At 48.3% G+C, this 25,516-nt stretch overlaps 8 protein-coding genes across 8 annotated transcripts; 3 read left to right on the top strand and 5 right to left on the bottom strand.

Annotated features, from left to right (window-relative positions):
* Positions 1-145: 145 nt before the first annotated feature.
* On the top strand, positions 146-1,328 carry BKA67DRAFT_574016 (Alpha/Beta hydrolase protein). The gene has a single exon (XM_046103395.1). The coding sequence runs from the start codon at positions 307-309 to the stop codon at positions 1,213-1,215; it is 909 nt and encodes a 302-aa protein (XP_045956719.1). The 5' UTR covers positions 146-306; the 3' UTR covers positions 1,216-1,328.
* A 161-nt stretch (positions 1,329-1,489) lies between these two features.
* BKA67DRAFT_521125 (putative aspergillopepsin) lies at positions 1,490-2,476 on the bottom strand (the record flags this gene model as incomplete). Its single annotated transcript, XM_046098248.1, has 4 exons — positions 1,490-1,872; positions 1,932-2,058; positions 2,147-2,191; positions 2,243-2,476. 4 exons carry the CDS (start codon positions 2,474-2,476, stop codon positions 1,490-1,492), a joined length of 789 nt encoding a protein of 262 aa, XP_045956718.1.
* Positions 2,477-5,348: 2,872 nt separating this feature from the next.
* Positions 5,349-7,191, top strand: BKA67DRAFT_574008 (aspartic peptidase domain-containing protein). The gene has a single exon (XM_046103394.1). The coding sequence runs from the start codon at positions 5,503-5,505 to the stop codon at positions 7,132-7,134; it is 1,632 nt and encodes a 543-aa protein (XP_045956717.1). The 5' UTR covers positions 5,349-5,502; the 3' UTR covers positions 7,135-7,191.
* A 541-nt stretch (positions 7,192-7,732) lies between these two features.
* On the bottom strand, positions 7,733-9,511 carry BKA67DRAFT_681070 (subtilase; the record flags this gene model as incomplete). The annotated part of the gene is made up of 5 exons (XM_046108912.1): positions 7,733-8,312; positions 8,368-8,568; positions 8,618-8,753; positions 8,812-9,150; positions 9,206-9,511. 5 exons carry the CDS (start codon positions 9,509-9,511, stop codon positions 8,050-8,052), a joined length of 1,245 nt encoding a protein of 414 aa, XP_045956716.1. The 3' UTR covers positions 7,733-8,049.
* A 1,362-nt stretch (positions 9,512-10,873) lies between these two features.
* On the bottom strand, positions 10,874-12,719 carry BKA67DRAFT_661177 (general substrate transporter; the record flags this gene model as incomplete). Its single annotated transcript, XM_046107772.1, has 5 exons — positions 10,874-11,302; positions 11,420-11,977; positions 12,034-12,376; positions 12,433-12,499; positions 12,566-12,719. 5 exons carry the CDS (start codon positions 12,717-12,719, stop codon positions 10,874-10,876), a joined length of 1,551 nt encoding a protein of 516 aa, XP_045956715.1.
* Positions 12,720-15,302: 2,583 nt separating this feature from the next.
* BKA67DRAFT_573994 (DJ-1/PfpI family protein) lies at positions 15,303-16,557 on the bottom strand. Its single transcript, XM_046103393.1, has 2 exons — positions 16,132-16,557; positions 15,303-16,075 (listed from the first exon to the last, which is right to left on the bottom strand). Exons 1-2 carry the CDS (start codon positions 16,148-16,150, stop codon positions 15,426-15,428), a joined length of 669 nt encoding a protein of 222 aa, XP_045956714.1. The 5' UTR covers positions 16,151-16,557; the 3' UTR covers positions 15,303-15,425.
* Positions 16,558-19,551: 2,994 nt separating this feature from the next.
* Positions 19,552-20,878, top strand: BKA67DRAFT_627182 (FMN-dependent dehydrogenase; the record flags this gene model as incomplete). The annotated part of the gene is made up of 4 exons (XM_046105559.1): positions 19,552-19,883; positions 19,936-20,065; positions 20,121-20,338; positions 20,395-20,878. Exons 1-4 carry the CDS (start codon positions 19,564-19,566, stop codon positions 20,876-20,878), a joined length of 1,152 nt encoding a protein of 383 aa, XP_045956713.1. The 5' UTR covers positions 19,552-19,563.
* A 1,823-nt stretch (positions 20,879-22,701) lies between these two features.
* Positions 22,702-23,557, bottom strand: BKA67DRAFT_573990 (uncharacterized protein). Its single transcript, XM_046103392.1, has one exon. The coding sequence runs from the start codon at positions 23,210-23,212 to the stop codon at positions 22,856-22,858; it is 357 nt and encodes a 118-aa protein (XP_045956712.1). The 5' UTR covers positions 23,213-23,557; the 3' UTR covers positions 22,702-22,855.
* Positions 23,558-25,516: the final 1,959 nt, after the last annotated feature.

Genomic DNA, 25,516 nt, shown 5'->3' with positions numbered 1-25,516 from the left:
GACGGGCAATGTGTTGCAATTCAGAATATTTGGGATTAGTCTACTCTAGGTTAGTCTAGTGCACAAGTCTCGAGTTCATCGGCCGAAATTAGCTCCTCGGCTGGCTTGGTGCTGTCGGATTTCGGCCGATGTTAGAACATTGACCAATCACTTTCCCCCTTTTGCCCGACCAGTTTCCACCTTCAATCATGACTTCGGGACAGTAGGAACAACCATATAAGATGAAGCGACACTGCACAGAGTATCGAGACATGGTAGGCACAAGGCAACATTATTAAACCAAACTACTCAAAAATCATACTTTAAATGCCTAACATGGTAGCAGTCTCTATTCCCAAGGGCTTGATCAACCTCGCCGGCCTGCTCTTCAAGCCATCCACACCTTCCGCCAAGTCACCTGCTCTTGTGGTTGTCCACCCGGGGGGTGGTGTAAAGGAGCAAACAGCAAGCCTATACGCCAAGAAGCTCTCCGAGCAGGGTTTCGTCGCAATCGCGTACGACGCCTCCAACCAAGGCGAGAGCGGCGGCGAGGCCCATCACCTTGAAGATCCCAACCAGCGCACGAGCGATGTCTGGGCCGTGGTGGACTATCTGGAATCTCTGGACTTCGTTGATGCCTCCCGCATATCCGCGCTGGGCATCTGCGCCGGGGGTGGCTATGCCGTAGCCGCCACGAAAGCCGACCACCGCATCCAGGCAGTGGCCACCGTCAGCATGGTCAACATCGGCGACTCGGTCCGCCACGGATGGCTGGGAAATGAAAACCCATCAAAGCATGAACCCACACTTAAGCAGATCGCGCAACAAATAAGGGCCGAAAACAAGGGGGCTGAGCCAGCCTGCGGCCCGTACGTGCCGCCCAATATTGACGAAACAACCACGCATGACATGGCCCAGGCGCATGAGTACTACCGTACACCGCGAGCGCAGCACCCCCGTTCAGAAAACAGGATGCTGCTCCGAAGCCTGCCACTGTTGCTAAACTACGACGCTTTTCACCTTGCCGATCTGTACCTGAAGCAGCCTGTGCTCATGGTTGTTGGAGAAAACGCCGAGTCCAAATGGAATAGCGATAAGCTTCACAAGATACTTGGCGGCTCGAGTAAGCTGATCAGTATCCCAAAAGGTGGGCACATGGATTTGTACGATAAAGAGCCGTTTGTAGGTGTGGCAGTCGAGAAGATTGTAGAGTTCTTGAACCCTAAAACGGTTTAGTTGCTCGATTTAATTGCATGTACGGCAAGGAAACAGTATTCAATCATTAAAAAATAAACAATAAACAAGATCACGTGCGATACGATAAATATATAAATATTGATGGGCTTTAGTGAAGCCCGAGAATCGAATGCACCACTACTTGACTACCTGCTTTGAATTGGCCATCGATGCTTGAAAATGAAGCCCTTTACGTCTTTAATGATGCCGCCATCTAGATACCGTCCCCCACTGTAGTAATATAGAAGCCACAGTGTCTCTTGCGAAGCTAAATCTAGCCAGTGTAGGTAATAGTAACCTCGCTACTGCTGTCAATAGTAACGTCGGTCAAAACTTTGTTGCTCTGCTTGATATCTATGATTTCAGCACCACTAACGCCGACCGTACCGCTGGAGGTCGTAGCGTAAGCGTTGGTGAAAGTTACGGAGCCGAAGTCCGCGAAGGGAACAAGAGAACCTCCAGAGCTGAAATCTTCCACAATCCATTCGGCGTTAAGCTCCTGCAGAGCCTGACTTTGGCCCGTGAATGTGTGAGTGACGGACTTGCCAGTCGAGACGTTCTTCACAACGGCAGTGCCGCCGGTGGTGCTTGTAGCTGTGACAGTCACAGTGATGGTATCACCGGCAGAGATAGTGATACCACTGAAGGTGTACGCATCTATCAATAGAGTAAGCGGCATGCTCAGAATAGGGAAGCGTCATTTCTTCGAGACATACAGTCAGGATACCACTCATACCAGGCATCAAAGGACACCTGGCTGCCTTCGACGTAGAAATCAACTCCAGTTTGGAGGATGGAATTGGAAGCAGTGTCGCCGTCAATGCCGACCCAAGCGGAAGCAGCCTTTGACAAGTCAATATCATAGTTCCAATCACGCTGGCTACAATAGAGAACCCACATATTCTGTTCTGGAGCTACCACCAGAGGGCACAGAGGGTGTTGGGACGACGAAAGTTCCAGTGACAGCTTTGTATCCCTATACTCACGTTAGCACCCAAAGCCAGGTGGTACTGTGGAGGTCACAAACAGTGCCAATCAGGACAGCGCCAGCCCAGTTAGATGAGTAAGAGACCTGGGTCTGATTGTCGATAGCCAAACCCTCGACAACTTCATTGTCAACAGGAATGAGCGGGTTAGTTTGGCGGGAGATACCACGCTCGGCCAAGCGCTTGGCATTTCGCTCTCGGCGTTGCTCAGTGAAGCGAGCACCAAGTGCAGCCTCAGCAAGAGTGAGCGCAGTGAAGACGGTTGTGAACTTCATGTTGACTGGGAAGACTGAGTGCTTGTAGAAATGGTGTTTATCGGAGATGCTGAGCTGAAGTTGAACTGTTGGTGACCTTTCGTTGCCAGCATGAACGAGGTACATTCAGTCATATATAGTTGAAGACATCCTCCAGATTCTGATGATGACAACCATCCGCGAGATGACGATTCTGAAGACCGCGTACACCTTGTCTGTATCGATAATGAACCATGTTTACCCACATGATTAGCACTGAATATTCCTCCAGTAGTAAGCCGTTTGACTTGTAACATCAAGATTGCGTTATAGCAGGAAGCAGCTGGGGAGGGGACACCAAGTCTCATGGCCCGATGGCAACATGATTGTCAGTTATCCCACTCCACCCTTGCTCTGTCGCAATATGGTTGCCATGCAGGTCTTGTCGAGCAATAACTCGCTGGGCTGCGATGTATCCAATCACGATTCTTGTCGTTGGGTTCGTCGCAAGTCCGAAGTTGGACTAGGTTCATGCAGAACCCGTACTACTCTAGGGTCGCAGTCCTTGTCCCAAGGTTCTGTACCGCACTTACACCCGGTACGTTACATTCTTGCCATCGAACCCTTGTCTGGGTGAATGTGTGGCTGCAAAGAGTTCTGCATTTCTGGACCATCCGCAGAGGTGGCTACGGCTTCTTGAAGCACAGTAATTAAGCTTGGCCCAGGATGACGCCAAGTGCATGGCCAAGGCAATCAAGCTTTGTGGCAGAGATGCGCCAGACTCACAGGCTCGGCTGTAGTCTAGTCGAAGGTCGGCATGCGAAAGGTCATTGCGGACGCTACGCGTGGGCTTCACTAGTTAGTTCTCGGGTGGCGTGGCGAGCTCATCGAATTCGAGCGAGCACGAGATGCCACCATGCCGTCAGCGTATGGAGTTGTGCTCGCAGCCATTCTCAAGGATTTGTACACCGCAGACTGCTCTAATCGCGCGAAACGCAGCTTCATATTGGAGGATTTTGGTGTTACCATAACCGTTCCCCGGATGCGCGCAAACCAAGATCCTGCATCATGCTTGTGCGTCCACGCAAGTGTTTGCCGCACGCCATTTGATGCCATCGCATACAAATGCTACGCTGCCACAGATTGCACTTCGACAGGGCAGCTTGGGTTATCCTAGAATTCAACGCAGCATACCATGCTTGCTTGTGCGGCTATGCAGTCCTGTGTCGGGATTTGAAGATGTGATCTGCAGTCTTCACCAAATAGGAAGGTGTCGTCGTGAGGATTGCGGTGATTGGTCAAGGCGGTATCGACAGATTCGTGGTCCAGTCCCCACCAAGTCAAGGATGCATCGGCAGCGAAATAGCGATTTGTGCAACTACATATAGCGCAGTCACGGTAGTTCCAAAGCAAGGGCGCCTCGTCATTGCACCAAGGAGCTTGCTCTTGACTACGAGAGATAACGTTACCGTCAGGATTATAAGACGTGATATGTTTCTCGTGCTCACTTTGAGTCGTTGCAACCACCCACTAATAGCGCAGGTTGAGCAATTCCCCGTATGTTAAATGTACTAACCTAACCTAACCTAGTCGGTTTTAACTAATAACATCATGCAATCAGCCCAGGCTGCTAGAAACAGGGCAACATATAGATGCGACAAATTCAAGATCGAAGTCTCCAAGAGGCGAAGTTCTGACATCCACCGAGTGGCCGCAACTGTCGCTTGCAGCTTCGCTTCAGGTCGGGCGACTTTCATGGTCTACGGCAGTAGCCAGAGCTTCTACAGTGATACTCTTGCCCAGGAAAAGAGAGGTGACGCTACCTTGTGACTACTGACCGAAGCAACTTTGCTGACGGTTCATAGATCAGGGCTGGATACAATATTTGATACATTTCAGAATTGCCCAGTCTTCTAATCAGAAAATGTCGGGCTGGACCTCTTTCGCTGGCAAGTAATATGTGACTGCTATCCGACCTTTCTGCCGTTTTGCTAACCTTAGAAGAATGCTTGCTCTTCTTGTTATATTCATTCCGGTGCGTTTCCGACGAACTTGTCTCCTATATATTGCAGCAGCCTCCATCCATTTGTTGGAAGCATGCATTATTGCATTACTATCACTACATTTCTGTGTCCTAAGCCAGATATGTTCAGAGCGTTTCCGAAGTTCTCAGAAATCATGCTCCGTGAAGTTCGCCCATTTACAGAGTAGTCATGATCTTAATCAGATACGCCGGTCATGAGTCATCCCACATTCTCTCTATGGTGGCGAGCCGGACATACAAGTTTTGACCAGCAGAGTTGCCTCTCAATGGACTTTTTTTTCTGCCGCACTGGTTCGATCAATGACGCCGCTGTAATTATCGCATCGTTTGTGATTTCAGTAGATAACAATTAACTACTATTTATTTCTCATCTTTAGAAGTTTTCTAACCTTAGTCAATTCGCTACTAAGCTGTCAGCGCTAGCAGACGAAAACAAAGAAGCGGTTTAGCGACGTCTTGGTAGCGACCTAACCTAGGCTTAAAGAATCAGCAAGACTCAGTTGCCAAGGCACTAACCTAATAGTGATCCTTCGGCGCACTGTTCATCAATTGGAATGATTGTCTTGGTTCACCATTAATCGTAATGGCCTTGATGGATCAATCAATGCTTGCATCAAGCAATCACAATGTTCCGATGTGTAAGAAAATGAAATACAGCGGAAATTATCTAGAAAATGTTGTTCTCGTAACAGCGTTGTCTGCTTGATGCTTTTAAATTTCTGCCATGTCTATATGATGTGCGCGGCGCATGCAGCATAAATATTGGTGATAATAGTCTAGGTTACATGGTGAGTTAAGTGAGTGGCCTGCAGCCTGTGGATATGCTTATTTTAAGCATAGCTTGCTCTAAGGTTGGTCAACATGGCCTAGAACCGACCGAGTGCCTTGGCAAATTTCAGCATTTGCGGCACAATCTAGGGATCCGGGGGACATGCTTTCTACAAAATTTACCTCGCATTGCTGATCTTTTCTCAGTCATGCTTTTCAGTACTCCTCGTCTATCGTTACCTCGTTGTCTTCCTCGATGAAGACGTCCGCTCTTTCTGCCGTAGCAGCGGCTTTCTTGTCGTTGCCGTCTGAAGTCGTCGCGCACGTTCGACTACCTTTCGCACGTCAATCAACCACAAGTCAATCTACCACGGAGCGCCGCTCAGTTCCCGCCGACATCTTTAGCGCCGAGAATACCTACGTCGTCAACGCAACGGTTGGGACGCCACCACAGAATCTCTCGTTTGCACTCACTCTATCGGCGGATGAGTCATGGGTTCCAGATGCACAATATTGCGACGCCGATAGCACGTATCTGAGATACGAAGGCTGCATATACGGTTCATACAATCACAATGTCTCCTCGACCTTTGTCCGCCCGGGAACTGGCAGTTTCTCTGCCAGCTATTTGGACGGAACTTACGCGTACGGCGATAGGATCCGAGAGACGATAGGCTTCCTAGGAGGTTCGAGTGTGTCAAACCTGACCATGGGGCTTGCGCAACAGTCCAACTTGTGGATGGGTGTCATGGCCCTGGGATTCAACGACAGCTATTCTGTGCCAAACCTGCCAGACCGAATGCTAGCAGATGGCCTGATCAATTCTACTGCCTACAGCTTGTGGATCGAGAGCGAAGACGCTGCGACTGGAAGTCTGCTTTTCGGCGCAATCGACACGGCCGCCATCGACGGAACTCTCAAGCGATTTCAAGTTCAGCGAGAGCACTACAGTTCAACATATTCGTACTACACCACGTCAAACACGTTCGATGTGTACATTCAAAGCTTCAATGCGACCAGGACCAACGATGGTAGCCTCTCACCCCTCATTCAGAACACCACCGCCCTGCCACTAATCACGATCGACCCGACATATTCTGTTTCGGTTCTTCCAGAAGAAATAGCAACTGCTATATGGGCGCTGGCCGGCGCAGCCTATGACGATCTGTGGGACTATGCCACTATACCCTGCGACTACCGAAATAATCTGACCGGATCTCTTGCCATACAGCTTGATAGCGTCGGTGCTGACGGCGGCCCTATCCTGAATGTCCCCCTTTCCGATTTGATTGTATCGGAAGACATCTGGTCCCATTCATCCTGGGATTATGATACCAACAACTCCACGACGACGTGTCTCTTCGGCGTCCAGACCACCAACGACACTTCCTACACCTTTTCTTCCTACGAGGACAATTGGACGCTCGGATCCGGTATGCTTAGACGCCAATACATGGTCTTTGACCTCGCCAATGAAGAGGTGGCGATGGCTCCGGTCAAGTTTGGGAGCGTCGAATCAGACTCGGACGTCATACCTTTCAGTGTCTATGGAGCAAAGATTCCCGAGTCTACTGGTGACGACAGCAAATGTTATGCCGACGACGAATGCTCCAGCTCTGGTTCCACATCGCGCGGCGGATCAAGCAGCGGCAGCGATAATTCAGACAGCTTGTCTGGAGATGTCATCGGAATGATCGTTGGGTTCAGTATCTTGGGGGTCGCAATGCTTGCCGTTGCCATCTGGGGTATCATACGGTGCTGTCGGGATAATAGCAAGTATGGCCGGACTGCCGTCGTTGCTGAGAAGGGTGCTTTGGACGAAGAGGATGCCAATCGTGCGCAGCAAACTTCTAGCATAAGTCCAGGAGATGCTGCAGCAAGGGAATAGACATAGGCTAGACATGAATATGACAACTATTAATGCATAATATATAACATTTCTTCAGTGGTAGTGTAGTGGCACTATATTTAAGGTTACCGCTAGTGTACATCGGTTGTTCGCACATCTTATGCTAAATAGACCAAGGCGAACTCCGAATACATCACGCGCCCTGTTGCAATGCTGGTGCAGGGTCGTTATCAGGAATATCCAATGTTGGGTGCGCAACAATTCGTGTCCAAGCGTAGACGCTGTCGCAGCATGATGAGGTTCTAAAGACTGACCGACCATCACCGGATTAATGCTAATTGGCAGATGCAGCAATACATGCGAGGGCTGCGCTCAGCCAAAACAATGATAAAGCAGGGGCAGTGCACTTGAACGAAGTCGCACTAAACCTATCCAGGCCGATTCGAGTACATTGGGCAATGGATAAAATCTCCTGAAATTATTTTCTTCTTTTTGTGGTCGCCGATTCTGAACGGCGTCTGATGTGACTGCTGCGATCAATTGTTGTTGAAGGCGGTCACTCGAGCTTATGCTACGTCAATAGAGGCCAACAAGTTAAACTGCATGTTAATAGGCATAGCTAGTGTTGAAGCGATCCTTTGGAAAGACATCATCATCACATATTCATGTGGGCCTTGTTTAAGGCATCAGGGATTCATTGAAAGTCATAAATCAGTTGTGTATTTTCAGCAAATAGCTTGAAGTCCGAGCCCGACTTTGATTTGGTGAACTATGTATCCAAAGAGTTGCTCGCCAACTTCACCCTCATGTTACACCCAAAACTACCCTCATCGTGAGCTCATCTTTACTGGGAATTAGGAATACCGAAACTTGACTTTACTTATCCAAATTCAAACTATCACACTAACTCAAACTCCTCAAGGTAGTAGTGGCGCGTGAAATGGTTTTGATTGCTTACGCACCATTTCCGTTGTAGGCAACCAAGTTGGGGCTACCGTTCAGAGTACCGGTAATGCGGCCAGAAGTACCCAAAGCCTTGATACGGCTAGTGACAGCAGCAGGTGTGCTCAAGCCTTCGAGTGCTTGGAGGTACAATGCCAGACCTACTACGTGAGGTGTCGCCATGGAAGTACCGCTGATGCTGTTGGTAGCAGAGTTGGAGCCGATCCAGGAAGAAAGAATGCTGACACCGGGTGCCAGAATATCAACACCGGCACCTGACCGAGCGAGTCAGTACAATTTGGTAAACTTGGCGATGCACAGGAGTCTTACCATAGTTGGTGAAAGAGGCAGGACGCCAGCTTGAGTCGATAGCTCCGACAGTCAGAGCGTTGGGAACGTTGGCAGGAGACTGGCTAGAAACCGGAAGGGGGTTGCCGGAGTCATCACCATTGCCGGCAGCAACAACTGAGAGGACACCCGAGCTGTAGGCTGCGTTGACAGCACTGGTCCAGGACGATGAAGCGGGGCCACCTAATTATGTCAGCTGAATGGGACTGCAAAGGGCGTCCAGATCACGTACCAAGCGACAAATTGATTGCAGATTTACCCTGTCGACCCTTGGAGGTGATGTCGTTCACAGCCCAGTTATAACCTGCCAGGATAGTAGATGTTGATCCTTCGTTACCCTGGAAGACCTTCACCGAGATGAGGTTCGTCTATCACTCGAGTCAGCACAAAAACACTTGAAGATAGTAAGGCAATCAGAATAAGGACCTTCTTAGCGACACCGTAAGTCGAGCCACCAATGGTCCCAGCAACGTGGGTACCGTGTCCCAATGTGTCAACGTGAGATCCTCCAACAGCGTTGTACCCTAGAGTTGCTCTACCACCAAACTGGGCATGTGTAGTCAAGATACCACTGTCTACGACGTAGGCATAAGTGTTGGCACCTGCAGAGGTGTCGTAGATGTAGCTGGTAGAACCGGAAGTGCGGTGAGAAATCGTTCCAAGGCCCCAAGGAGCACCGGTTTGGGTTGTAAGTGCACGCTCGGCGAGCTTGCTGTCCTCACCTCCCCAGAGGTACATGACAGTATCCTCTTCAACGGTCGCAACCTGTCGAACGAGTTAGTCAAACGGTGGCTCTCGGGTGATTCATGGCTGCATTTACCTCGGGGTTGGCCTTGATCTCTGCGATGGTCGCATCATCAAACTCTCCGGCATATGCATTCCAGGTGCTGATGTTGTAGGTGTTCTCGACACCAGCAGTGTCGCGCTTGCTCAGGCTACGACGGTGGACGTCGCTGACCCAGTTCAAGTGAGATGAGACATCGCTGACAGTAACACCACTCTTGAGAGTAATAATGTACTTGCCGGGAATGACTTCGCGCTTGGACTGTTGAGTCCCGGTTGGCGCAGCGAATATTGCTGGGAGCAACGCTCCAAGAGCGACTGTCAATTGACGAATGCTGATCATGATTGCAGTTGAAGATACCCGTTGAGAAGGACGATTCGGAAGCGGGTTGCCAAACCTTCATCGCCTTATTCCAGCGAAATCTCGACTTTTTATACACCGCTCCCCTTTGGCAACATCATAAGAACAAACTCGCGTGCTCATTATTCGAATTACGTACGTCGCATCTTATCTTGCCAAGCTTATACGTGCTATCGCAACATTATACTGACTTCCCAAGGGGATCTAGGGACTCTGGGCATGAATTCGCCAAGTTTTGAGAATATGGTCAGGAGGAAGCGCGAATAGTGTTTTATGCACGGAACTGCGAACCTCATCATTGAATACGAGAATTCGTACAAAGCTTGGCAACGTGTAGCTTCGTGCCTGCACACGAACCATGTCCAAATCAGGTCCACTGTGTAGTCCTTAGTCCCAATGAGGTGATAATATCTCATAGTATAGGCTACCATGGTGCCGGCCCGAGTACTACCTTCCCATTTCGTTTGTCATTCCATACAAGAACCCACGCGACAACCAACCATCAATCCTCGTTTACGTGCCTTGGTGTCATCCCAACCGTACTTCTGGGGTTGCGGCACTTCGCTTAACTCTAAATCAACTCTAAATCGACTGTCCAAGACGCTGGCAGTTCCGGCAGATTGAAAAAAACCTGAATTGAATCATGGTATCGTCAAAGATCACCTTGTCTTCTCGCCTCTCTATACTGGTTTACTCGAGGAGGGCGAAGATGTTAACTTGGAATTCAGAGAGGGTGCCGACACCCGTCGGCCACCGCCGCTCTCTGCGATCTTTTGCGACTTGGCGGTCTTTGTGGAGAGGAGAGCGCTAGAGTGGTCTTGGCAGCACGGAGATGCACTCGAAAGTAAAGTAGCAAGGTTAGAGGGAATGTCTCCTCCTAGACCGCTGATCGGCAATCTTTGATTGATAGTGCCTAGAATAAACCTGGATCTGAACGATTTCTTGACCTCCAACGGATTGCAATTGTCATAGAGGCACCTCATAAGGTGCGCTCAACTCTTGAGGGGCTGCCACGATCTGACTCGCCCTGCCTCAGTGAGAACTTCAGAGCTCACAGCGTTGCAAATGGGCGACAATAAGGCGAAGCACTCAATATCCACCTGTTCTTATCCAAGAGCTTACGTTAGGTACGGAGTACATTTCCCAAGGGTTATGCATCTACGTGCTCATCCCTTCGTTCATGGTATCTAACAAGGGCGCGTCACTCGTGGCTGTAATAGACAGCTAATCGGTGCCAACTATATTCATTCAAGTCATAGTTTTAAGCCTTCATGCACCAAAACCGTGTGAGTTCTCGGCATGGTATTTCGGCAGGTTCAGTAGATCCCATCTACCAAGTCTGGTCTACAAAGTCCCCGGCTGGTTCAAGTCGTACTTCGCAAAAGCACGAGCAGGAACTCTACGCTCGAACAGAATATCTAGCTCGTCAAAGCTACGTCCCTTCGTCTCCGGCACAAAGAAAAACAAGAACACAAGCATTATCAAACCCATGCCAAAGAAAATCCAACCAATGTTTCCGCCCAAGTTCGCTTCGTCAGAATTAAAGAGATAAGGCAACACGATGTTCCACACGATACTGACAATACACGAGAAGGTATAGCCAATACCGACAGACTTTGCTCTCAATCTGGTGGCGGAGACTTCACCTGCCACAGCCATTGAGGAACCTATGGCAGGGCCATACGTTATGGAGGTAAACTGTAGTGCAATACCTATCGTCATGAGCGACCCAGTTGATCGCGGCAAGACTGCACCTATGCCCATGATCAGGTACTACAAAAAAATTAAATGTCAGCACCATGCAATTCGAGTATCACTCAGAAGGTGTTTGTGATGAGAGTAGAAAGTCCAGCTCAACATGAAGAGAGAAGTGGTTCGAAGACAACATACCATTAGACAGCATAGACCGACACCGAAAAACATGAGCGTTCGTCGATTAAACTTCATCATCGAATAAATGTTCAGAATTGCCGAAACTACACCCATGCTGATGCCGACCTGGGTAAGCATGAGAACGGTATGGCTGTCAAGTCCGGTCTGGTTGAGGAAGTACGGAGCGTTAGATGACAGCACGGCTCCAACGACCTGGGGCATATACATGCAGATCAAGATAATGCAGGTCCGCCGAAGATTGGACCCTCGGAAGCACTCAAGATAGGTCGCACTGGTCGCTTCTTTCTGACGTTCATGTTCAATCGTAGCCTCGATCTGAGCTGTCCTGGCAAGCACGTCCTCGTGGGGACCGGAAAGACGAGAGAGTGCCTTGATGGCGTCGTCCTTTCGATTCTTTGACACAAGCCAGTACGGAGATTCCGGTAGAAACGGGAGGCCGATGGCGAGTACTCCAGGAAATGCCCAGCCAGCAGCAAAGAGCACCTTGTAAGCCATTGGGTCGATGATAGCGACTCGGGAGAAAGTTGATGAGATGGCAATAAGGAAACCAAGATTCTAAGAAGACGTGTTAGAATGCTTGACCAAATAGATAAACAACAATTAGTGCTTACCATCATAATAATGTTCATCGATAGTGCGATACCGCGCATCGGTAAGGGGGCAATCTCTGACACGTATGTCTGTGTGGTAGTTTGCATCATTCCAACGGCGATGCCTGTCAAGATCTTGCCACCAAGGAATTCGCGAGAACTGCTGGAAATGAAAGCAACTGCGATTCCCGCTGATGCAAGGACAATGGCAATAGTCATAACTAGTTTTCGTCCAATCTTGTCTTGTGACCATCCGGCCGCGAGCGATCCCAACATCATGCCGGCATTATAGGTGGCGTTCCATGCCGATTGCCAGTAGGCGGGGATCGTAAGTGCCCCGTTGACCTCTTCGGCAAAAGTCATTCTGTTGGTGTACGAGTTAGGAGAGAATTCGGCAGCCGGAGGAGTTTGTATACTCACTGGAAGGCTGGCATGGCCAAACATACTGATAGTACAAGGTTTTCGTAACCGACAAGGCACGCGCCAACTATGTTGAAAGATCGGAATTAGCTAGGCTTGTACGTTAGAGCTCTGTGCCCGAGGTAGTACTTACTGTTCGCAAAGAGTGACCATAACACAATTCTTGGATTTTGACGCATACATTGCCATGGGCTCATCTCATGGTCCACCTCTTCGATGACTTCCTCCTGGTGGAACGCGTTAGCCTTCGCGGCGACCTCGTCTGTCTTAGGCAAATGTCGCGCCATGATCTTTGGTGATAACGATTGCTGATGGTCTCGGAAACACGAGCTGTCGAGATAATAAGGTGAGGCACAAGAGTAAGATCCTCCAGTACAGGTGCGGCGTAAAGACGTACAATTGAATCTGCTCCTGATCTGGAGATTGGGAAAGGAGAGTCTCTGTCTTTGATATAGAAAATTAAAGATACCGCGTGGGGGAAGACACATTGATTCCATGGGGTTGGATCTGGGGAAGTGGATCCAATTAGCTCTCTCCGGACTTTCCGGCGCGGCGTCTCAGCTGTATCTGGACCTCCCGGATCACAGAATGCGGGGAAAGTATCGGCTCGCTCTTTAGTGTGACCTATTTCAATTTGTGTTTGGCTGCCAGATTTGGCTGAGTCTCCAGACTATGTGGTCGTCTATCCTGCGAACGGATGGAAGAAGATTGTGGGGAGACTTGTCGATCCAATTTGCATGCCACTATGGACCAAACAAGCCGAGGGTGAGACTAACAATTATCACCAGTACCAGTACCACACTGGTGTTCATTCCGCAGACTACTTTCACCGTGCCACACCAGATGATTACTTTCATTGTCGGGCTCAGAGTTTCAACCGATGAACTAGTGCCAGTCCAACTAGCTGAGAGTAAAATTGGAACAAGGGAATGGCAGAACGACATATGATACGATCTCAGTTAAGCAGCAGTTGTTGTTCACATGATCTTGTGAATGGGACATCTAGCTGTACTCTAAAGCAGACCACATTCACTAGTCTAAATGATGGCTTTGGTTTGATCCCAAAGCCCGTTGGCAGCAGGTTCTCCGAAGCAGCAATTGATGGCTTTATACTGTTTGAACTCACTACATGTATCTTACTTGAGCAGACACTCTCTCCATGATATGCGATATGCAAACCACCACTGACTGCGATTTCAGGGTACGTGACCTGGGATTACCCTAACTCATGGTGTCTGAAAATATTGTGATGCTACTCGGCAGTTGCTAAGGAACTGTTCCTGCAAGCCACACAAGATGCTACACAAGATGCTATGCCAGGACAAATGTGGAGAAGCAGTCAAGCACTATTATTGGTAGATAAGACGATGTAATAGTGGCAAGTGCGCATTCTGGTGGGTTTTCGGAATTGCCTAGCAGCCCAGTACTCATTGAAAAGCAGCCTTGCAGCAGCGGCTTTTCCGGGCTCTCCCTAGTCGAAATGGTGTCGTCCGCGTTTGCATTCTCCAATAGTTATTCGCTTGGCTCACTGATGGGGCTTTTGGAGAGATGGAATATTCAAACGCTAGACAAGCAACCCGTGATACTGTCGCCGGCTATTCCGGTTCAATCATTCATACGTGAGCTGCTTTCATGGTGGAAAAAGTACATCGCTAACACTCGAATCACTTTTAAAATTCACGCCGGCAAGCAACAGTCATGCATTATCCGCAAACCCGTTGACTGCTTTGTCAGCCGTGGTACTCATCTGCTTGCTTGATCTTTCAATGCATAATCTGGCCTTGTGTTAAGTTCTAGTTGCTGACGTATGCTATTCACTCTGTGTCCCAAGTCTCGGGTCATCTGTACACAAGCTGAAATGAGGTGGATCGGCCAATCAAGACGACTGCTTTGAGAGGGCATCAAGCATCCGTGAGCTTCTAGCGTAGCTTGAGAGAACATGTGGCAATTGCACCACTCCTTATAAGAGAGTCTATCTCAATGTCCATGAAAGCATCAGCCTTTTCCAACTTAGATGGCAGGCCGTTCTACAATGAAGTCTACTAGACGGGAGTTGGTTCGAAACGCTTGATCGGCTAAGGTTTCGGCGAGAGTTGATGAGAGTCTTGTCGCGTTGGTCGATTTTGTTGTGCCAGATGCTTAGTAGTAATCTTGCAGACATGGACGGCGATCTCTCCACGCGACTGGGACTTGGTGCGGCCCCGCGTGCGCCCCGCATTGCTTAGCCCGTAGATGCGGGGGTTAATCTGTGAGTTTTGGAGTGGACTTCTCTGCGAGTTTGACGAAAACGACATATCCTGACAGGTCTCTAATCAACTAGCTTTGGCTTTTCATGGATTGAATGAGCCTTCTTTTAGATAGATTAGGAGTCGGTACTGGGCGGTTAAACGCCGCTGGCGCGCTTTGCCGCGAATTGTTGCTGACAACCTGATATTTCCGCACTTTGCATTACGCCGTCACAAGCTGTGCAGCTATGACATGAAAGGGAACAAGCGGCACTTTGAAATCACCGGCTCATGTCTGTAGTGGTGAGATGCGCTTTACCCACTATTGCATACTCTGGGCATTTGGCAAAACATAAACCGATTAGAAGGACATCTTAAGGTCGAAAAAGTCGACCAGATACACCAAGTGTTGTGTTTATTCTCGGTAAGAGTTCAACTATCGACTACCGTGAAGGATCTTAGTAGGCCAATATTCGAACCATTTGGCGTGTAATTAATCATGAGGAAACTCGGGGGTTTAAGGGAAGAACATCAGGGGTTTCGCTAAGTGCTAGCTTTAAAAGAGTGCCAATCGACGAACAAGAAGATTTGAATAAGGATATAAGTTAGCAGGCTAGCAGGCTAGCATGTTAAAAACGAATGTAATGAGAAGCAAGCAAAATCTATTACTAGATTTGAGTAGTCGCGATTGATCGCAATGTTCCTTCAAAACACCCCTAGTTTGCTATTTGAATAATTGTGATGTCGCTCCGCCTTTCTCTGCGTTTATTACAAGGACTGTGCAGGAACGTCTTTGCAATCATACATAGCAGCAAATGGATCATCAGAGGAAGATGAAGCTCTCGTGAACTCCATAGTGTTGGCAATCTCCGATGCCGTATTTTCTCCAAACTGTGAAGCGACCCAGGCTAGAGTGACATCGATACCAGCGCTGACCCCTGACGAGGTCCAAATATTCCCGTCTTGAATCCATCTGGCCTGTGCAATCCAATTTACTTTGGGACCAAGGCTAACACACTGCTTCCAGTACGCCTTGTTCGTCGTTGCCCTTCTGCCATCGAGAATGCCGGTCTGCGCCGCCAACGCCGCACCATTGCAGACAGTAATAAGATGGCCAAGTTTTGGGCCGACTGTGCGTAAATAATCGAGGGTAGGTGCGCCTGTTTCGAAGCCTCCCCATCCACCAGGGATGAAGAGGACGTCAAGTTCAGGGGCATTCGTAAATGAATGCGTTGGGACGACGCTCTGTCCTACGCGGTGGATGCCCTTCCATGCTGTCGACACCGGATCCTGGGTCCCGGCTATGATTGATAGAGTTATCTCGTGGGTTCGGGAGAGATCATTGATCACTTCCATCGGCCCAAAAGCATCAAGAGCTTCGAAGCCAGGATATAAGAGGATACCGAAATGCTTAGGAGCTGATCGGTATTACTAGTCATTCTAGATGGCATTAAGGTACAAGAGCTCTACTCACATGCTGAGTTAGAAACCATTGTGTCGGATTTTGACAAAAGATAATTGGAATGCACAAACGAAACATGGAACAGAGTTCCTGATCTCGTCTTAAATGTCTAATTGAGCATATTAATTCCGGTTTGCCTCGGAGTTGGCGTACACCCTATTTCTTACAGATTCGATATCCAATGAGACGACGGCAAACCTTGGAGGGCATGCACGTGTGAGTAGCGTCAGTTGCTGGGAATCGCGCAGTGGTACAGGGTACATAGAGCGCCTCTCCATTGAATGTTAGGTAGACTGCGTCCGACCATGAATAAAGTAGAAAATTTGCACTGGTCCTCATAGCGCAGCACCTTTATAGCTTCGCAACTACAACGTCGCAGGTGATGTGGCCACTGGAAACCATTGCAGAATTTGACTTGCAGTACGTTCATGGTTGCGCTGCCCGCTGTTTGGCCAGTCCACGTTGATCGGACCTTACAGTGATTCAATCAGTAGTTACCACACTGACTTAACCTAACTAACCTTAGTGCAACGTGGCCTCCAACAACTACGCCCTGTGTGTAAACTCCGGTAAAGCCTTCCAAGTCTACATCCTCCATTGTGCAAAGACCTGCGCAGAATCCCGAGTACAATAGGTCTGCCTCACTTTTGATGATCTAGTTTCCCGTGGTGTTACTCAATTTGAAGGCTCATGGCCACTTTTGTGCATATGTACCAGCAAATGGTGGGCGTTGACGATTTCCTCTACGACCATCGACCAAGAACACTGGGAAGGACCATTTCCATAAGCACACATGATAGACACAGTTGGGCAGTGCACCCTACACTCAAACATCCTATGCCGACCGATGCAACCGGCACGAATCATACCGTCAAAAATTCGTCCAGTGTTCAAAATCCTGCCGGACGACGATGACTCGATATCACCAAGCGATGGATAATTCGGCGCGAATGGCTCTGTCGGCGTCCTAGAATCCTGGCAGCCCGCCAAATTATCGTCGCCATGTTCCAATAGTTCTAGGTTAATTGATACGGCACGCGACTGTGGTAAAAGGTCATGACACAAATGATATCCTCGACACGAGATTGTTAAGCATCCCTTATCTACAAGGCCACGATTTCGTCACAGCTCGAGAATTTGTTCGCGGTTAGAGATCATGCCATAAAATAAGGGCCAGGCCGTAATTAGCTTGTTTTCGCTGAATGCGGTCTCGGGATCTTGCGTTAAGTCATGGACAGATCCCAAGGAATAGTTGTGGACTTAAGATCCTCGACCGATGATTGGGGCAAGACCTTCATCGTTGACTTCGGGTGTTAGGGTAACGTAAAGACTTGACACAAAGTGCCCCAGAGATATCTCTAACTACACCTAATTGAAATTAATTATGTTTAGCATGTAAGTTAGTTGACAGCCGCTGACTGGCACTATACAATATTGCTTGTCCACTTATCTGTCTCTTCGCGAATTTGCTATTATCAGCAAAATGTGTCTCTCACTCTTAGGGCCGAACGATCTAATATCACTTTAGAGCGTATTGTGGTCTTGGTCTAGGTTAGGAATCCTAGTGTTCTTAGATCCGATAGATAGCCATTAAATCTGTGCATCCTATGCGAGTTGAAACAGAGCAGAGTCAGTAACGAGACAAAGCAGCCTGCTGGTTCACTTTGCTAGCGAGAAGAACTCTATCGCTTAGTTAAGTGTATATCCGAGGCAGTCCGATGATACCCCATATGGCAAGCTTCATGGGTCTTGAACGCCAATCTGGTCAGCATAATCTAAGCTTATTTGGGCGACCAATCAACACGACTCATTTTCGCCTCAAGACAGACACCCTTTCGCGTGTCTCTCCTGCATTTTGCATGCATGGTGCTTACTCCCGCATGCAAGCGAGCCATGAGAACTCGTTCGACGGACTAGTCTAATGTCAATTCGGGGTGTCTCATCTCCATTATGATCGCGAGATGTATATACTTGAACATTCGAGCACAGCGAAGCCCCGAGGAGTATGGGATGAGAAGCATCTGAGCGTTCCTGGTACAAGAAGCTCATCACATAGAATATTTAGGAAACCCATCAACCTATCAACCATCCTTCGGGCATCTCGACTACTCCCGAGGCGCGCATGCTGCCCAAAACGTAAATCTTGGCGCAGCCAAACCCAATTTATTCTGGGCTTGATCTCCGTGGCAAATAGCAGCACGCAAGAAATTGCTTGCGGGATGGCAGACGATCAGTACTCATGCAGCTTGAATGTGATCTTTTCGAAGCGATATGCACACTTTCATGTTTAAAGCGCCTGTGGCTTTTATTCCTGGTCGCCCTGTGTTGAGTTAAAGGCGCATTATCAATGCCAAGCGGCTGCCTCTACTGTGGCGCCATATCACTACGATCCCAGGCAGTGTTCGCAACTGGTGCAATCATTAGTGACGTTCATTATAGCTGAGCAGCGTGAGAAGATTGAGACAGTCATTTCCCGTCAATTAAAGTTAGCTATAGATGTCCCCACTTGTCTTCGCAGCCGTTCATTAACAGCGCTTAAACGTGAAATTATTTTCCAGTTGGTATGGTTTTGCCACATACTTCGTCGCATCTCTCGGTCTTGCAGCAGAAAACATAGTCATATTGCGCTTGCACGAAAGGATTCCATACAATTTCACAGTATGCGCATACAAGGCGATATGCAGCTCGCTTGCAATACTGCATTAGGTGCTCTTCTCGAGGTCTGTAGTAACTGCAGTAGCATAATATCTAAGGAGGTGCACGTAACGTCGAACGACCTATGGGCGGCCTGGAACCTGCTGTGAAACTCTCAGCTCTGGTCAATATTATCTTGGCTAAACATGGTTATTGATGGAAAGGTTTATGGCTCGGCAGCGGCCGGGAAGCGAGGATGCTACAGTCAGGCAGTGTGCCACAATTGGGTTACATCATCGATTTATATATGGAGGCTAGAATGCACGGGAAATGAGGTCTGCTATTTTATCACCCGTTGCTAATTAATTTTCAGGTCAATCCGATTCCGGTCAGATGGCCGTTGGATTTCAACGCCGCCCTGTCCCGGAACAGAAGTTCGGGCTACGATGAGATCCACCCCATATGCCGCCAAGCTGCCGCCAAGTATCGTACCGGCGGTCCACGGCTCCTGACTAGATAGCTAGAGCGCTAACTAGCACAGGATTGTAAGAAACAAGATTTCACCGCAGCAAGTCTGCGGGAGTGTCTTGAAAGTAGCACACAGAATCAATATTGCAACCCACCAGGTAGGATGTGGCTTGTTTGTGAACTATTCTCTTGGCCATGTTATCGTACTGAGTGAGGGGCCATAGAAGTGCTATAAGATCTGCACCGTCTGCTATCAAGATTGTTCAGAGCGGTGTTACCAAGGCGCTCACTTCATCCGTTCATTCGTGCTCCCTAGATCGCTGCACGTCACTCATTAACACCATGCGGCAATCAATTGCTTTCCTGGCTTATATCGCTAGCGCTTTAGGTGCTCGGCCGTTCCTCAACGAGCCAGACACTGGTCTTCTCGATGCGATTGGCTATGACTTCCCAGTCGGCCAGCTGCCGGACCTCGAAGATATGATCGGACTACCTGACTTCGAGTGGGCGGCAAGAAATTATTTGCCAATTGTCAACTACACCTACTATCGCAATGGTGCAGCTGGCGAATGGTCCTATAGGAATAACCTTGAGGTGTACCAACGATATAGATTCAAGCCTAGAATGATGATCGACATCACAGGTATCAAAGATACATTCAAGTGGGTGGTTTTGATGTTCAAGATACATAACTGTGAGACTTAACATGAACAGGACCACTATCTTGGGCTACAACTTCTCGTCTCCTTTCTACATCAGCCCGTGTGCAAAGGCCGCTTTAGGGCACCCTTTGGCCGAAAGAAACCTGGTCAAGGGTGCGGGAACACGCGACGTACTATACATTGTTAGTTGATGCTCCCCACGTTGTGTGAAGATACACCGCTAACATGATGGAACAGCCTTCGCGGTACTCAAGTCTCAAAATGGAAACTATTGCCAAGAATGCCCAAGAGAACCAAACCATGTTCGCACAGCTCAAACTAAGCAATAACGACACGGCCAACCAAGACCTGTTCACTCGCGCCGAGACATCAGGATACAAAGCCATCATCTGGACAGTCGATGCACCGGGCGGTTCTAGCCGCCAGCGAGCTCAGCGATTCGACGTTGGTGCCGAGTAAGTCATGAGGATATCAACGAATGTCCATAACCCACCAACTAATTTCTTGATAGCGAAGACTTTGTACGCCAAACCTGGAGCGACCTCGAGAAGTACCGCAAGATGACCAAACTACCTATTGGTATCAAAGGCATCCTGACGGCTGCTGACGCGCGGTTGGCGGCAGACAATGGTGTACCTCTCATCGTCCTCTCCAACCACGGAGGTCGCAACCTCGATGGCTCACCTTCGCCGCTTGAAGCCGCACTCGAGATTTATGAGAAAGACCCTTCGCTCTTCCAGGAGATTGAGATTCTCGCCGATGGCGGTGTTCGCTACGGCACGGATGTGCTCAAGCTGCTGTCTCTCGGTGTGAAGGCTGTTGGTATTGGGCGTCCCTTCATGTTCTCAAATGTTTATGGCCAAGAGGGTGTTGAGAAGGTTATTGACATCATGAACAGGGAGGTTGCTGGTGATGGCGCGAACATTGGTATTGCTGATCTCAAGCAGATCACACCTGACTATGTCAATTGGAGTCCCAACTTCTGGTATTCTTAGTGGTACATTTCTTATCAGTAGGATATTGAGATGTAAATATATATTTTAATAGGGGAGTACGACGATTGTTCCTTTTCCATGCAAAACAAGGATCAGGGCCAACTTCCGCTCAGTCTTGCTCAGAGAGCTTTCGAAAATCAGTCCAAAACCTGGGTTATATCTGAGCTGTGATTCTCTTTTTGTAGAGCAGCCATTCTTATTAATTGTTTCATTTGACCAGGGTACAATATTGTAGAGAAACGTTACAGCCCTGTGTTCCCTTTACATCCCTTCATTCCGCACACCTCATTCACCATATTCCAAACTTCCAATCTAGCGATAAAGAATGACTAAATTGCGAAAATAAAATAAAATACTTAGAAGCCTTGTGGTTCAGTCATTACCACTTTAGGACAACTTACTGCATCGCTACTGGGCGGTTACTTAGAGAATACACCAACCCTTGCCGCTCTCAATCTCGACTTTCCTTCGTACAAGATCAAGGTATCGAAAGAGAATCAGGCGTTTCCTTTGCTCCGTAGAGGTCCGCAAGCCAATCATCAACACCCACTGCTTATGATCAACGGATCGGCTTGTTTTACTTCCTTAAACTCAGCCTAGTATAGAAGCATATGTAGGTAAATATGCTACGAAGTCAGGGCGATTAGCGCTGCCCCGTTATGCACATTTTAGGGGGTTTCCACAGACTAGACTATCTATCACTTGAAATGCCATGATCGATGGCCCCGTAGCACGTTCGTATATATCACCCAACTCATCAATGGTAGCTGTGTTATTGTTTCGACTTCATGCCATCTGCTGTCTTGATACCAGCTGTGGCACTTGCATCCCATTCTGGTAATCTTCAGAGCTGATGTTCACTTGAGTAATTAATCTCATGAAGGTCGGATTCTCCTTTATTGTTCAGCCCCTTATTTTTACCTTTGATAATCTCAACCCAAATTGAAGCGGTATCCGGTGCTGTTAGGTGATGCTTGCCGCCATCAGTGATGCTACGACGCTTCCCAAGGAGTAGGTTAGGCACTGCCTCTGACACGGCTTCGGTACTAGGGTCACCCTGTCATGGCAGCAGAGACCCTTGGAGCACGAATCTCACGAATTTCCATTGAAGAACTTCTGTACATAATATTTGTGTGTTTATGCCATAGCTGGCGGAAGTTTCGGGGTCGCAAGGGTTCTGACTACGTAAAAGAGGAAGACCTTAGGGCGGTTCAGATGTGCAAATGTTGCACTTGGGTTTGGCACAGGTTCACAAAATATCATGGCTGTGTCAGCTTAGCTGGTTATGAACCATGGGTCAAGCATATTGCAAATGCAGCACAATCATTCCTTGGTGATAACGTGGGGTAGACGACGTTGGGCCAGTACTCCTTTATTGACAAAAACTTGGTTTTATTTGCAATATATTCAAAAGTTTAAGTTAAAGACGACTCAACATTATATAGCTTCATAAGATCTGCAAATCGTCTGTTATGCGTAAGTCTTAGGGACATGCCAGAGGTGTAAAAGCTATAAGCAGGGTTTTGAGCCATGAATGTATTTAAACAGTTTTCTCAGTCGACTGCACAATAAGGACCAAGCGATCGAGGCAGTCGCAACTCGTGGCTGCTTACTATTAGCATAAGTCACATTGCTAGGGGCTCAATCGAGCAGAGATAGATTTTCGCGACAATTGTATATATAACCCGCTGACCAATCTGCAATATATTATAGTCAGGTTCTTGTGAAGACCTTCCGTCCTCCACCGCTGCGACGCATACTCTAAGCGCCAATATCCAGTTCATACCTAGATATGAACTATAGTAATACATTTAAATAGGGTTCGTCGTCCCTCAACGGACCATGCTAAGCGCCGCGCTGATCGTTTATATGAATGGGCGTATTTGGCCGAGACTGGTAAAGCATCATATCTAGCCGTAGTAGATCTGGCGCGGCCTCCCTGCGTCCGGTCCCCATGACACAACCATGCACATAGCCTTATAAACACAATTGCTGGAAGCAGATATCGGGGTTCCTCCACTGGCTTACAGCACAGTCTAATAGGCTGTCCTCGTTGCACGACGCGGGCGTGTCGTCATTGTCCTGTGCTATTTTGAAATCTTGGCGGCGCCTCAACTCGGCGTCTGATGTACTGGTGCAGATTTGAACGAAGCACGACGGTCCATCGAGTCCGGTCGTGGCCATACATGTGGTGATTGATGCTTGGTTGCAAGCTTCAGGACTCAGCGTTGTTGTTGTTGATCGTACCGTCTGACCGACAGATGTGGTGGTAGATCCGTATGGAGCTGCAGAGACGACGGCAACACCGAGCGTGAGAATGTTGAAGACTCTCATATTTGTGGATTTGTCTAATAAAGATCGGCCAGAGCGATGCCAGGGGACGACGAAGTGACGACGATGCTGCTGTTATAACGCGTGGATGACAGTTTGTTAAGTTTGAAGCGGCTGATCGTAGTTGATTGACGAACAGTTGTATGATTTGCATGACGTGGATCAGATCTGCGACAACGATAGATATCTATTTATGTACAAAAGATGGTCTCTTTTAGCGACAGATTCCGTGGCCAATTTGTCTGTGTGTTTAGCAAGCATCATGGAACCATGGTGAGCGAGTGGAGGAGCTGGTTCTGAAACTCGTCTCATCATGTCCGTGGAGGTTGGGGGGGTGCCAAGGCCGAGAGATCTTGCTGCCACATCCAATTATTGCTCGAGTTGACGTTTTGAAGATCAAAAGGCGAAAATCTCGTACTGGACAGAATTATTCGGACACGAGAATGTGCGCCTGGCCATAGCCATACGGTAAAATATGGTTCATTCTGACCTTCTGGTTTTGGTACTACAGCCATTTATATAACGTTATCTCAGGCTGTTGCGTAGCGTATAGGCACTATATTAAGCCCCGCATTACATGCGACATACTGTGTATGCCTGCGCAACCTTGAAGTGCTCAAGCATCAGATTTGCACTTCAAGGGCCGCCATTCTTTTACTATGTTAACCTAGTTAGGTTAGGGATTTAGAGGAGCCGTCTCAGCTCCTAGCTCTTGAGCGCAGCACACCGGGTCTAGAAGGGCTCTGGCGCGTTGTCGAACAGGGTTCATCCGTGACATCCCAAATTCTGCCAGGTGCGGGACTATCCCTGACGCAGATCATGATATCGGATCATGCGAGTCACAGTATCTCTAGACAGGTATGTGAAAGTTGGCGCACCACGCTCAGTTTCAGAAATTCTCCCCTTCATCTACCTACGACGCTTCTTCTGGGCATGGCCATATTCCGCACGACTTTTACGCCTGAAGCTTTAGCCTCTCAGCTCGTTAGAGTTCATTTCTAGTGTACCGATCTGTCGGTAGCTTGTCGAGTGCGCAATCCACCCGTCGTTCGACTCTGTGTAATACGACGTTGCGAAACCGAATCCTCTTGGAGTCGTGCCTGATACAGACAAGGCCTGAAGAATTCGTCACAATGCGACCTCAATGTGTGCAATGGTGCTCTTGATCAGTCGATGAATCGTCAGTGAGGAGAGCTCAAATTGCAACTTGAAAAGTACGTCGTGGCAGTTGACCAAGATATACCTTGCCTAGTACAGCAGCACACATACAATCAATATCCGTTAATGTATCCTGAATAAGTGGCGATATTGCTCCACCCCATTTCCTTTCGAGAAACTTCCTCGACACATGATTGCCAATATAAAAACATTCCAGTAGAACACACCTAATGCGCAGCTGCTAATTCGTTAAAGTGGTGCTGTAGGCTCTTGGTGGATTACAGGTCAGCGCTAGGTATTTACCTAAGGTTAGGCTTCAGCGGCCAATCCAGAGCGTGGATAGTATACCTAGACTAGTCCAATGAAGCCATGCTGTGCAGTACTGTGTCTCATGTAATACAACACTTCTTTTGTGATCCAGGCCAGAGTTCGATTCGCCGAATGACGACAACATAGGTGTACACTCTTCGTACGCGATGTTGGTTTGTAGTCTATCTCTACCATAAACGAGAAATTGTTGGATCTGGAGCAATAGCGCGGTACCACTAGACTAATACGTGCGAAGGTTCTTCTATTATTTTGTTGCCTAACGTCGACGTCTCGCAGTTCTTTGAGCAAGGCATATTATTATTCAATCGTTTAAAAAGTAATTCAGCTTGCCGATTGCGGTAACATCATGATCTACCTAGGAACCATTCCGTATCATCGTAGTTAAAGGGTTGATCCGTTATACCACCACTCAGTAACCTAGTTTAGGGTTTTCTGGGTTATAAAACAACTCGTTAAAACTGACAATCCCTTTTATGACTTAAAACATTCAAAGGTGACAAGCCGCGTGGTATTTCTAATGTTCAGCTTCAGCGACGTTAAGAGGGTTATTGTGTCCTTAGAAAAAGTACGAGGTTTTAACTAAAGGACAAGAGAAGGGGATAGGAGGTATAGAAATCGCCGATGCTACCCTTTTCAGGCGATATATTATCCGCATGTGCGATGCGAGTTATGATGGTGAACTCAGTGGCCTAGGCACACACGACGAAGGCCAAGTTCATTTACCGGACGAGGAGGAGGAAGAATACAGTTCTTCGACCAAGGCCTACGAGATGCGCAAGCTTGCTTCGAAGTGTTACGTCTTTGTTGAGGCGACTGGCC

This window comes from Truncatella angustata (assembly GCF_020726525.1).
Source record: "Truncatella angustata strain MPI-SDFR-AT-0073 chromosome Unknown BKA67scaffold_6, whole genome shotgun sequence".
NCBI classification, from domain to species: domain Eukaryota; kingdom Fungi; phylum Ascomycota; class Sordariomycetes; order Amphisphaeriales; family Sporocadaceae; genus Truncatella; species Truncatella angustata.
The sequence above is the reverse complement of the archived record's forward strand: the minus strand, read 5'-3'. Positions and strand labels throughout refer to the sequence as shown.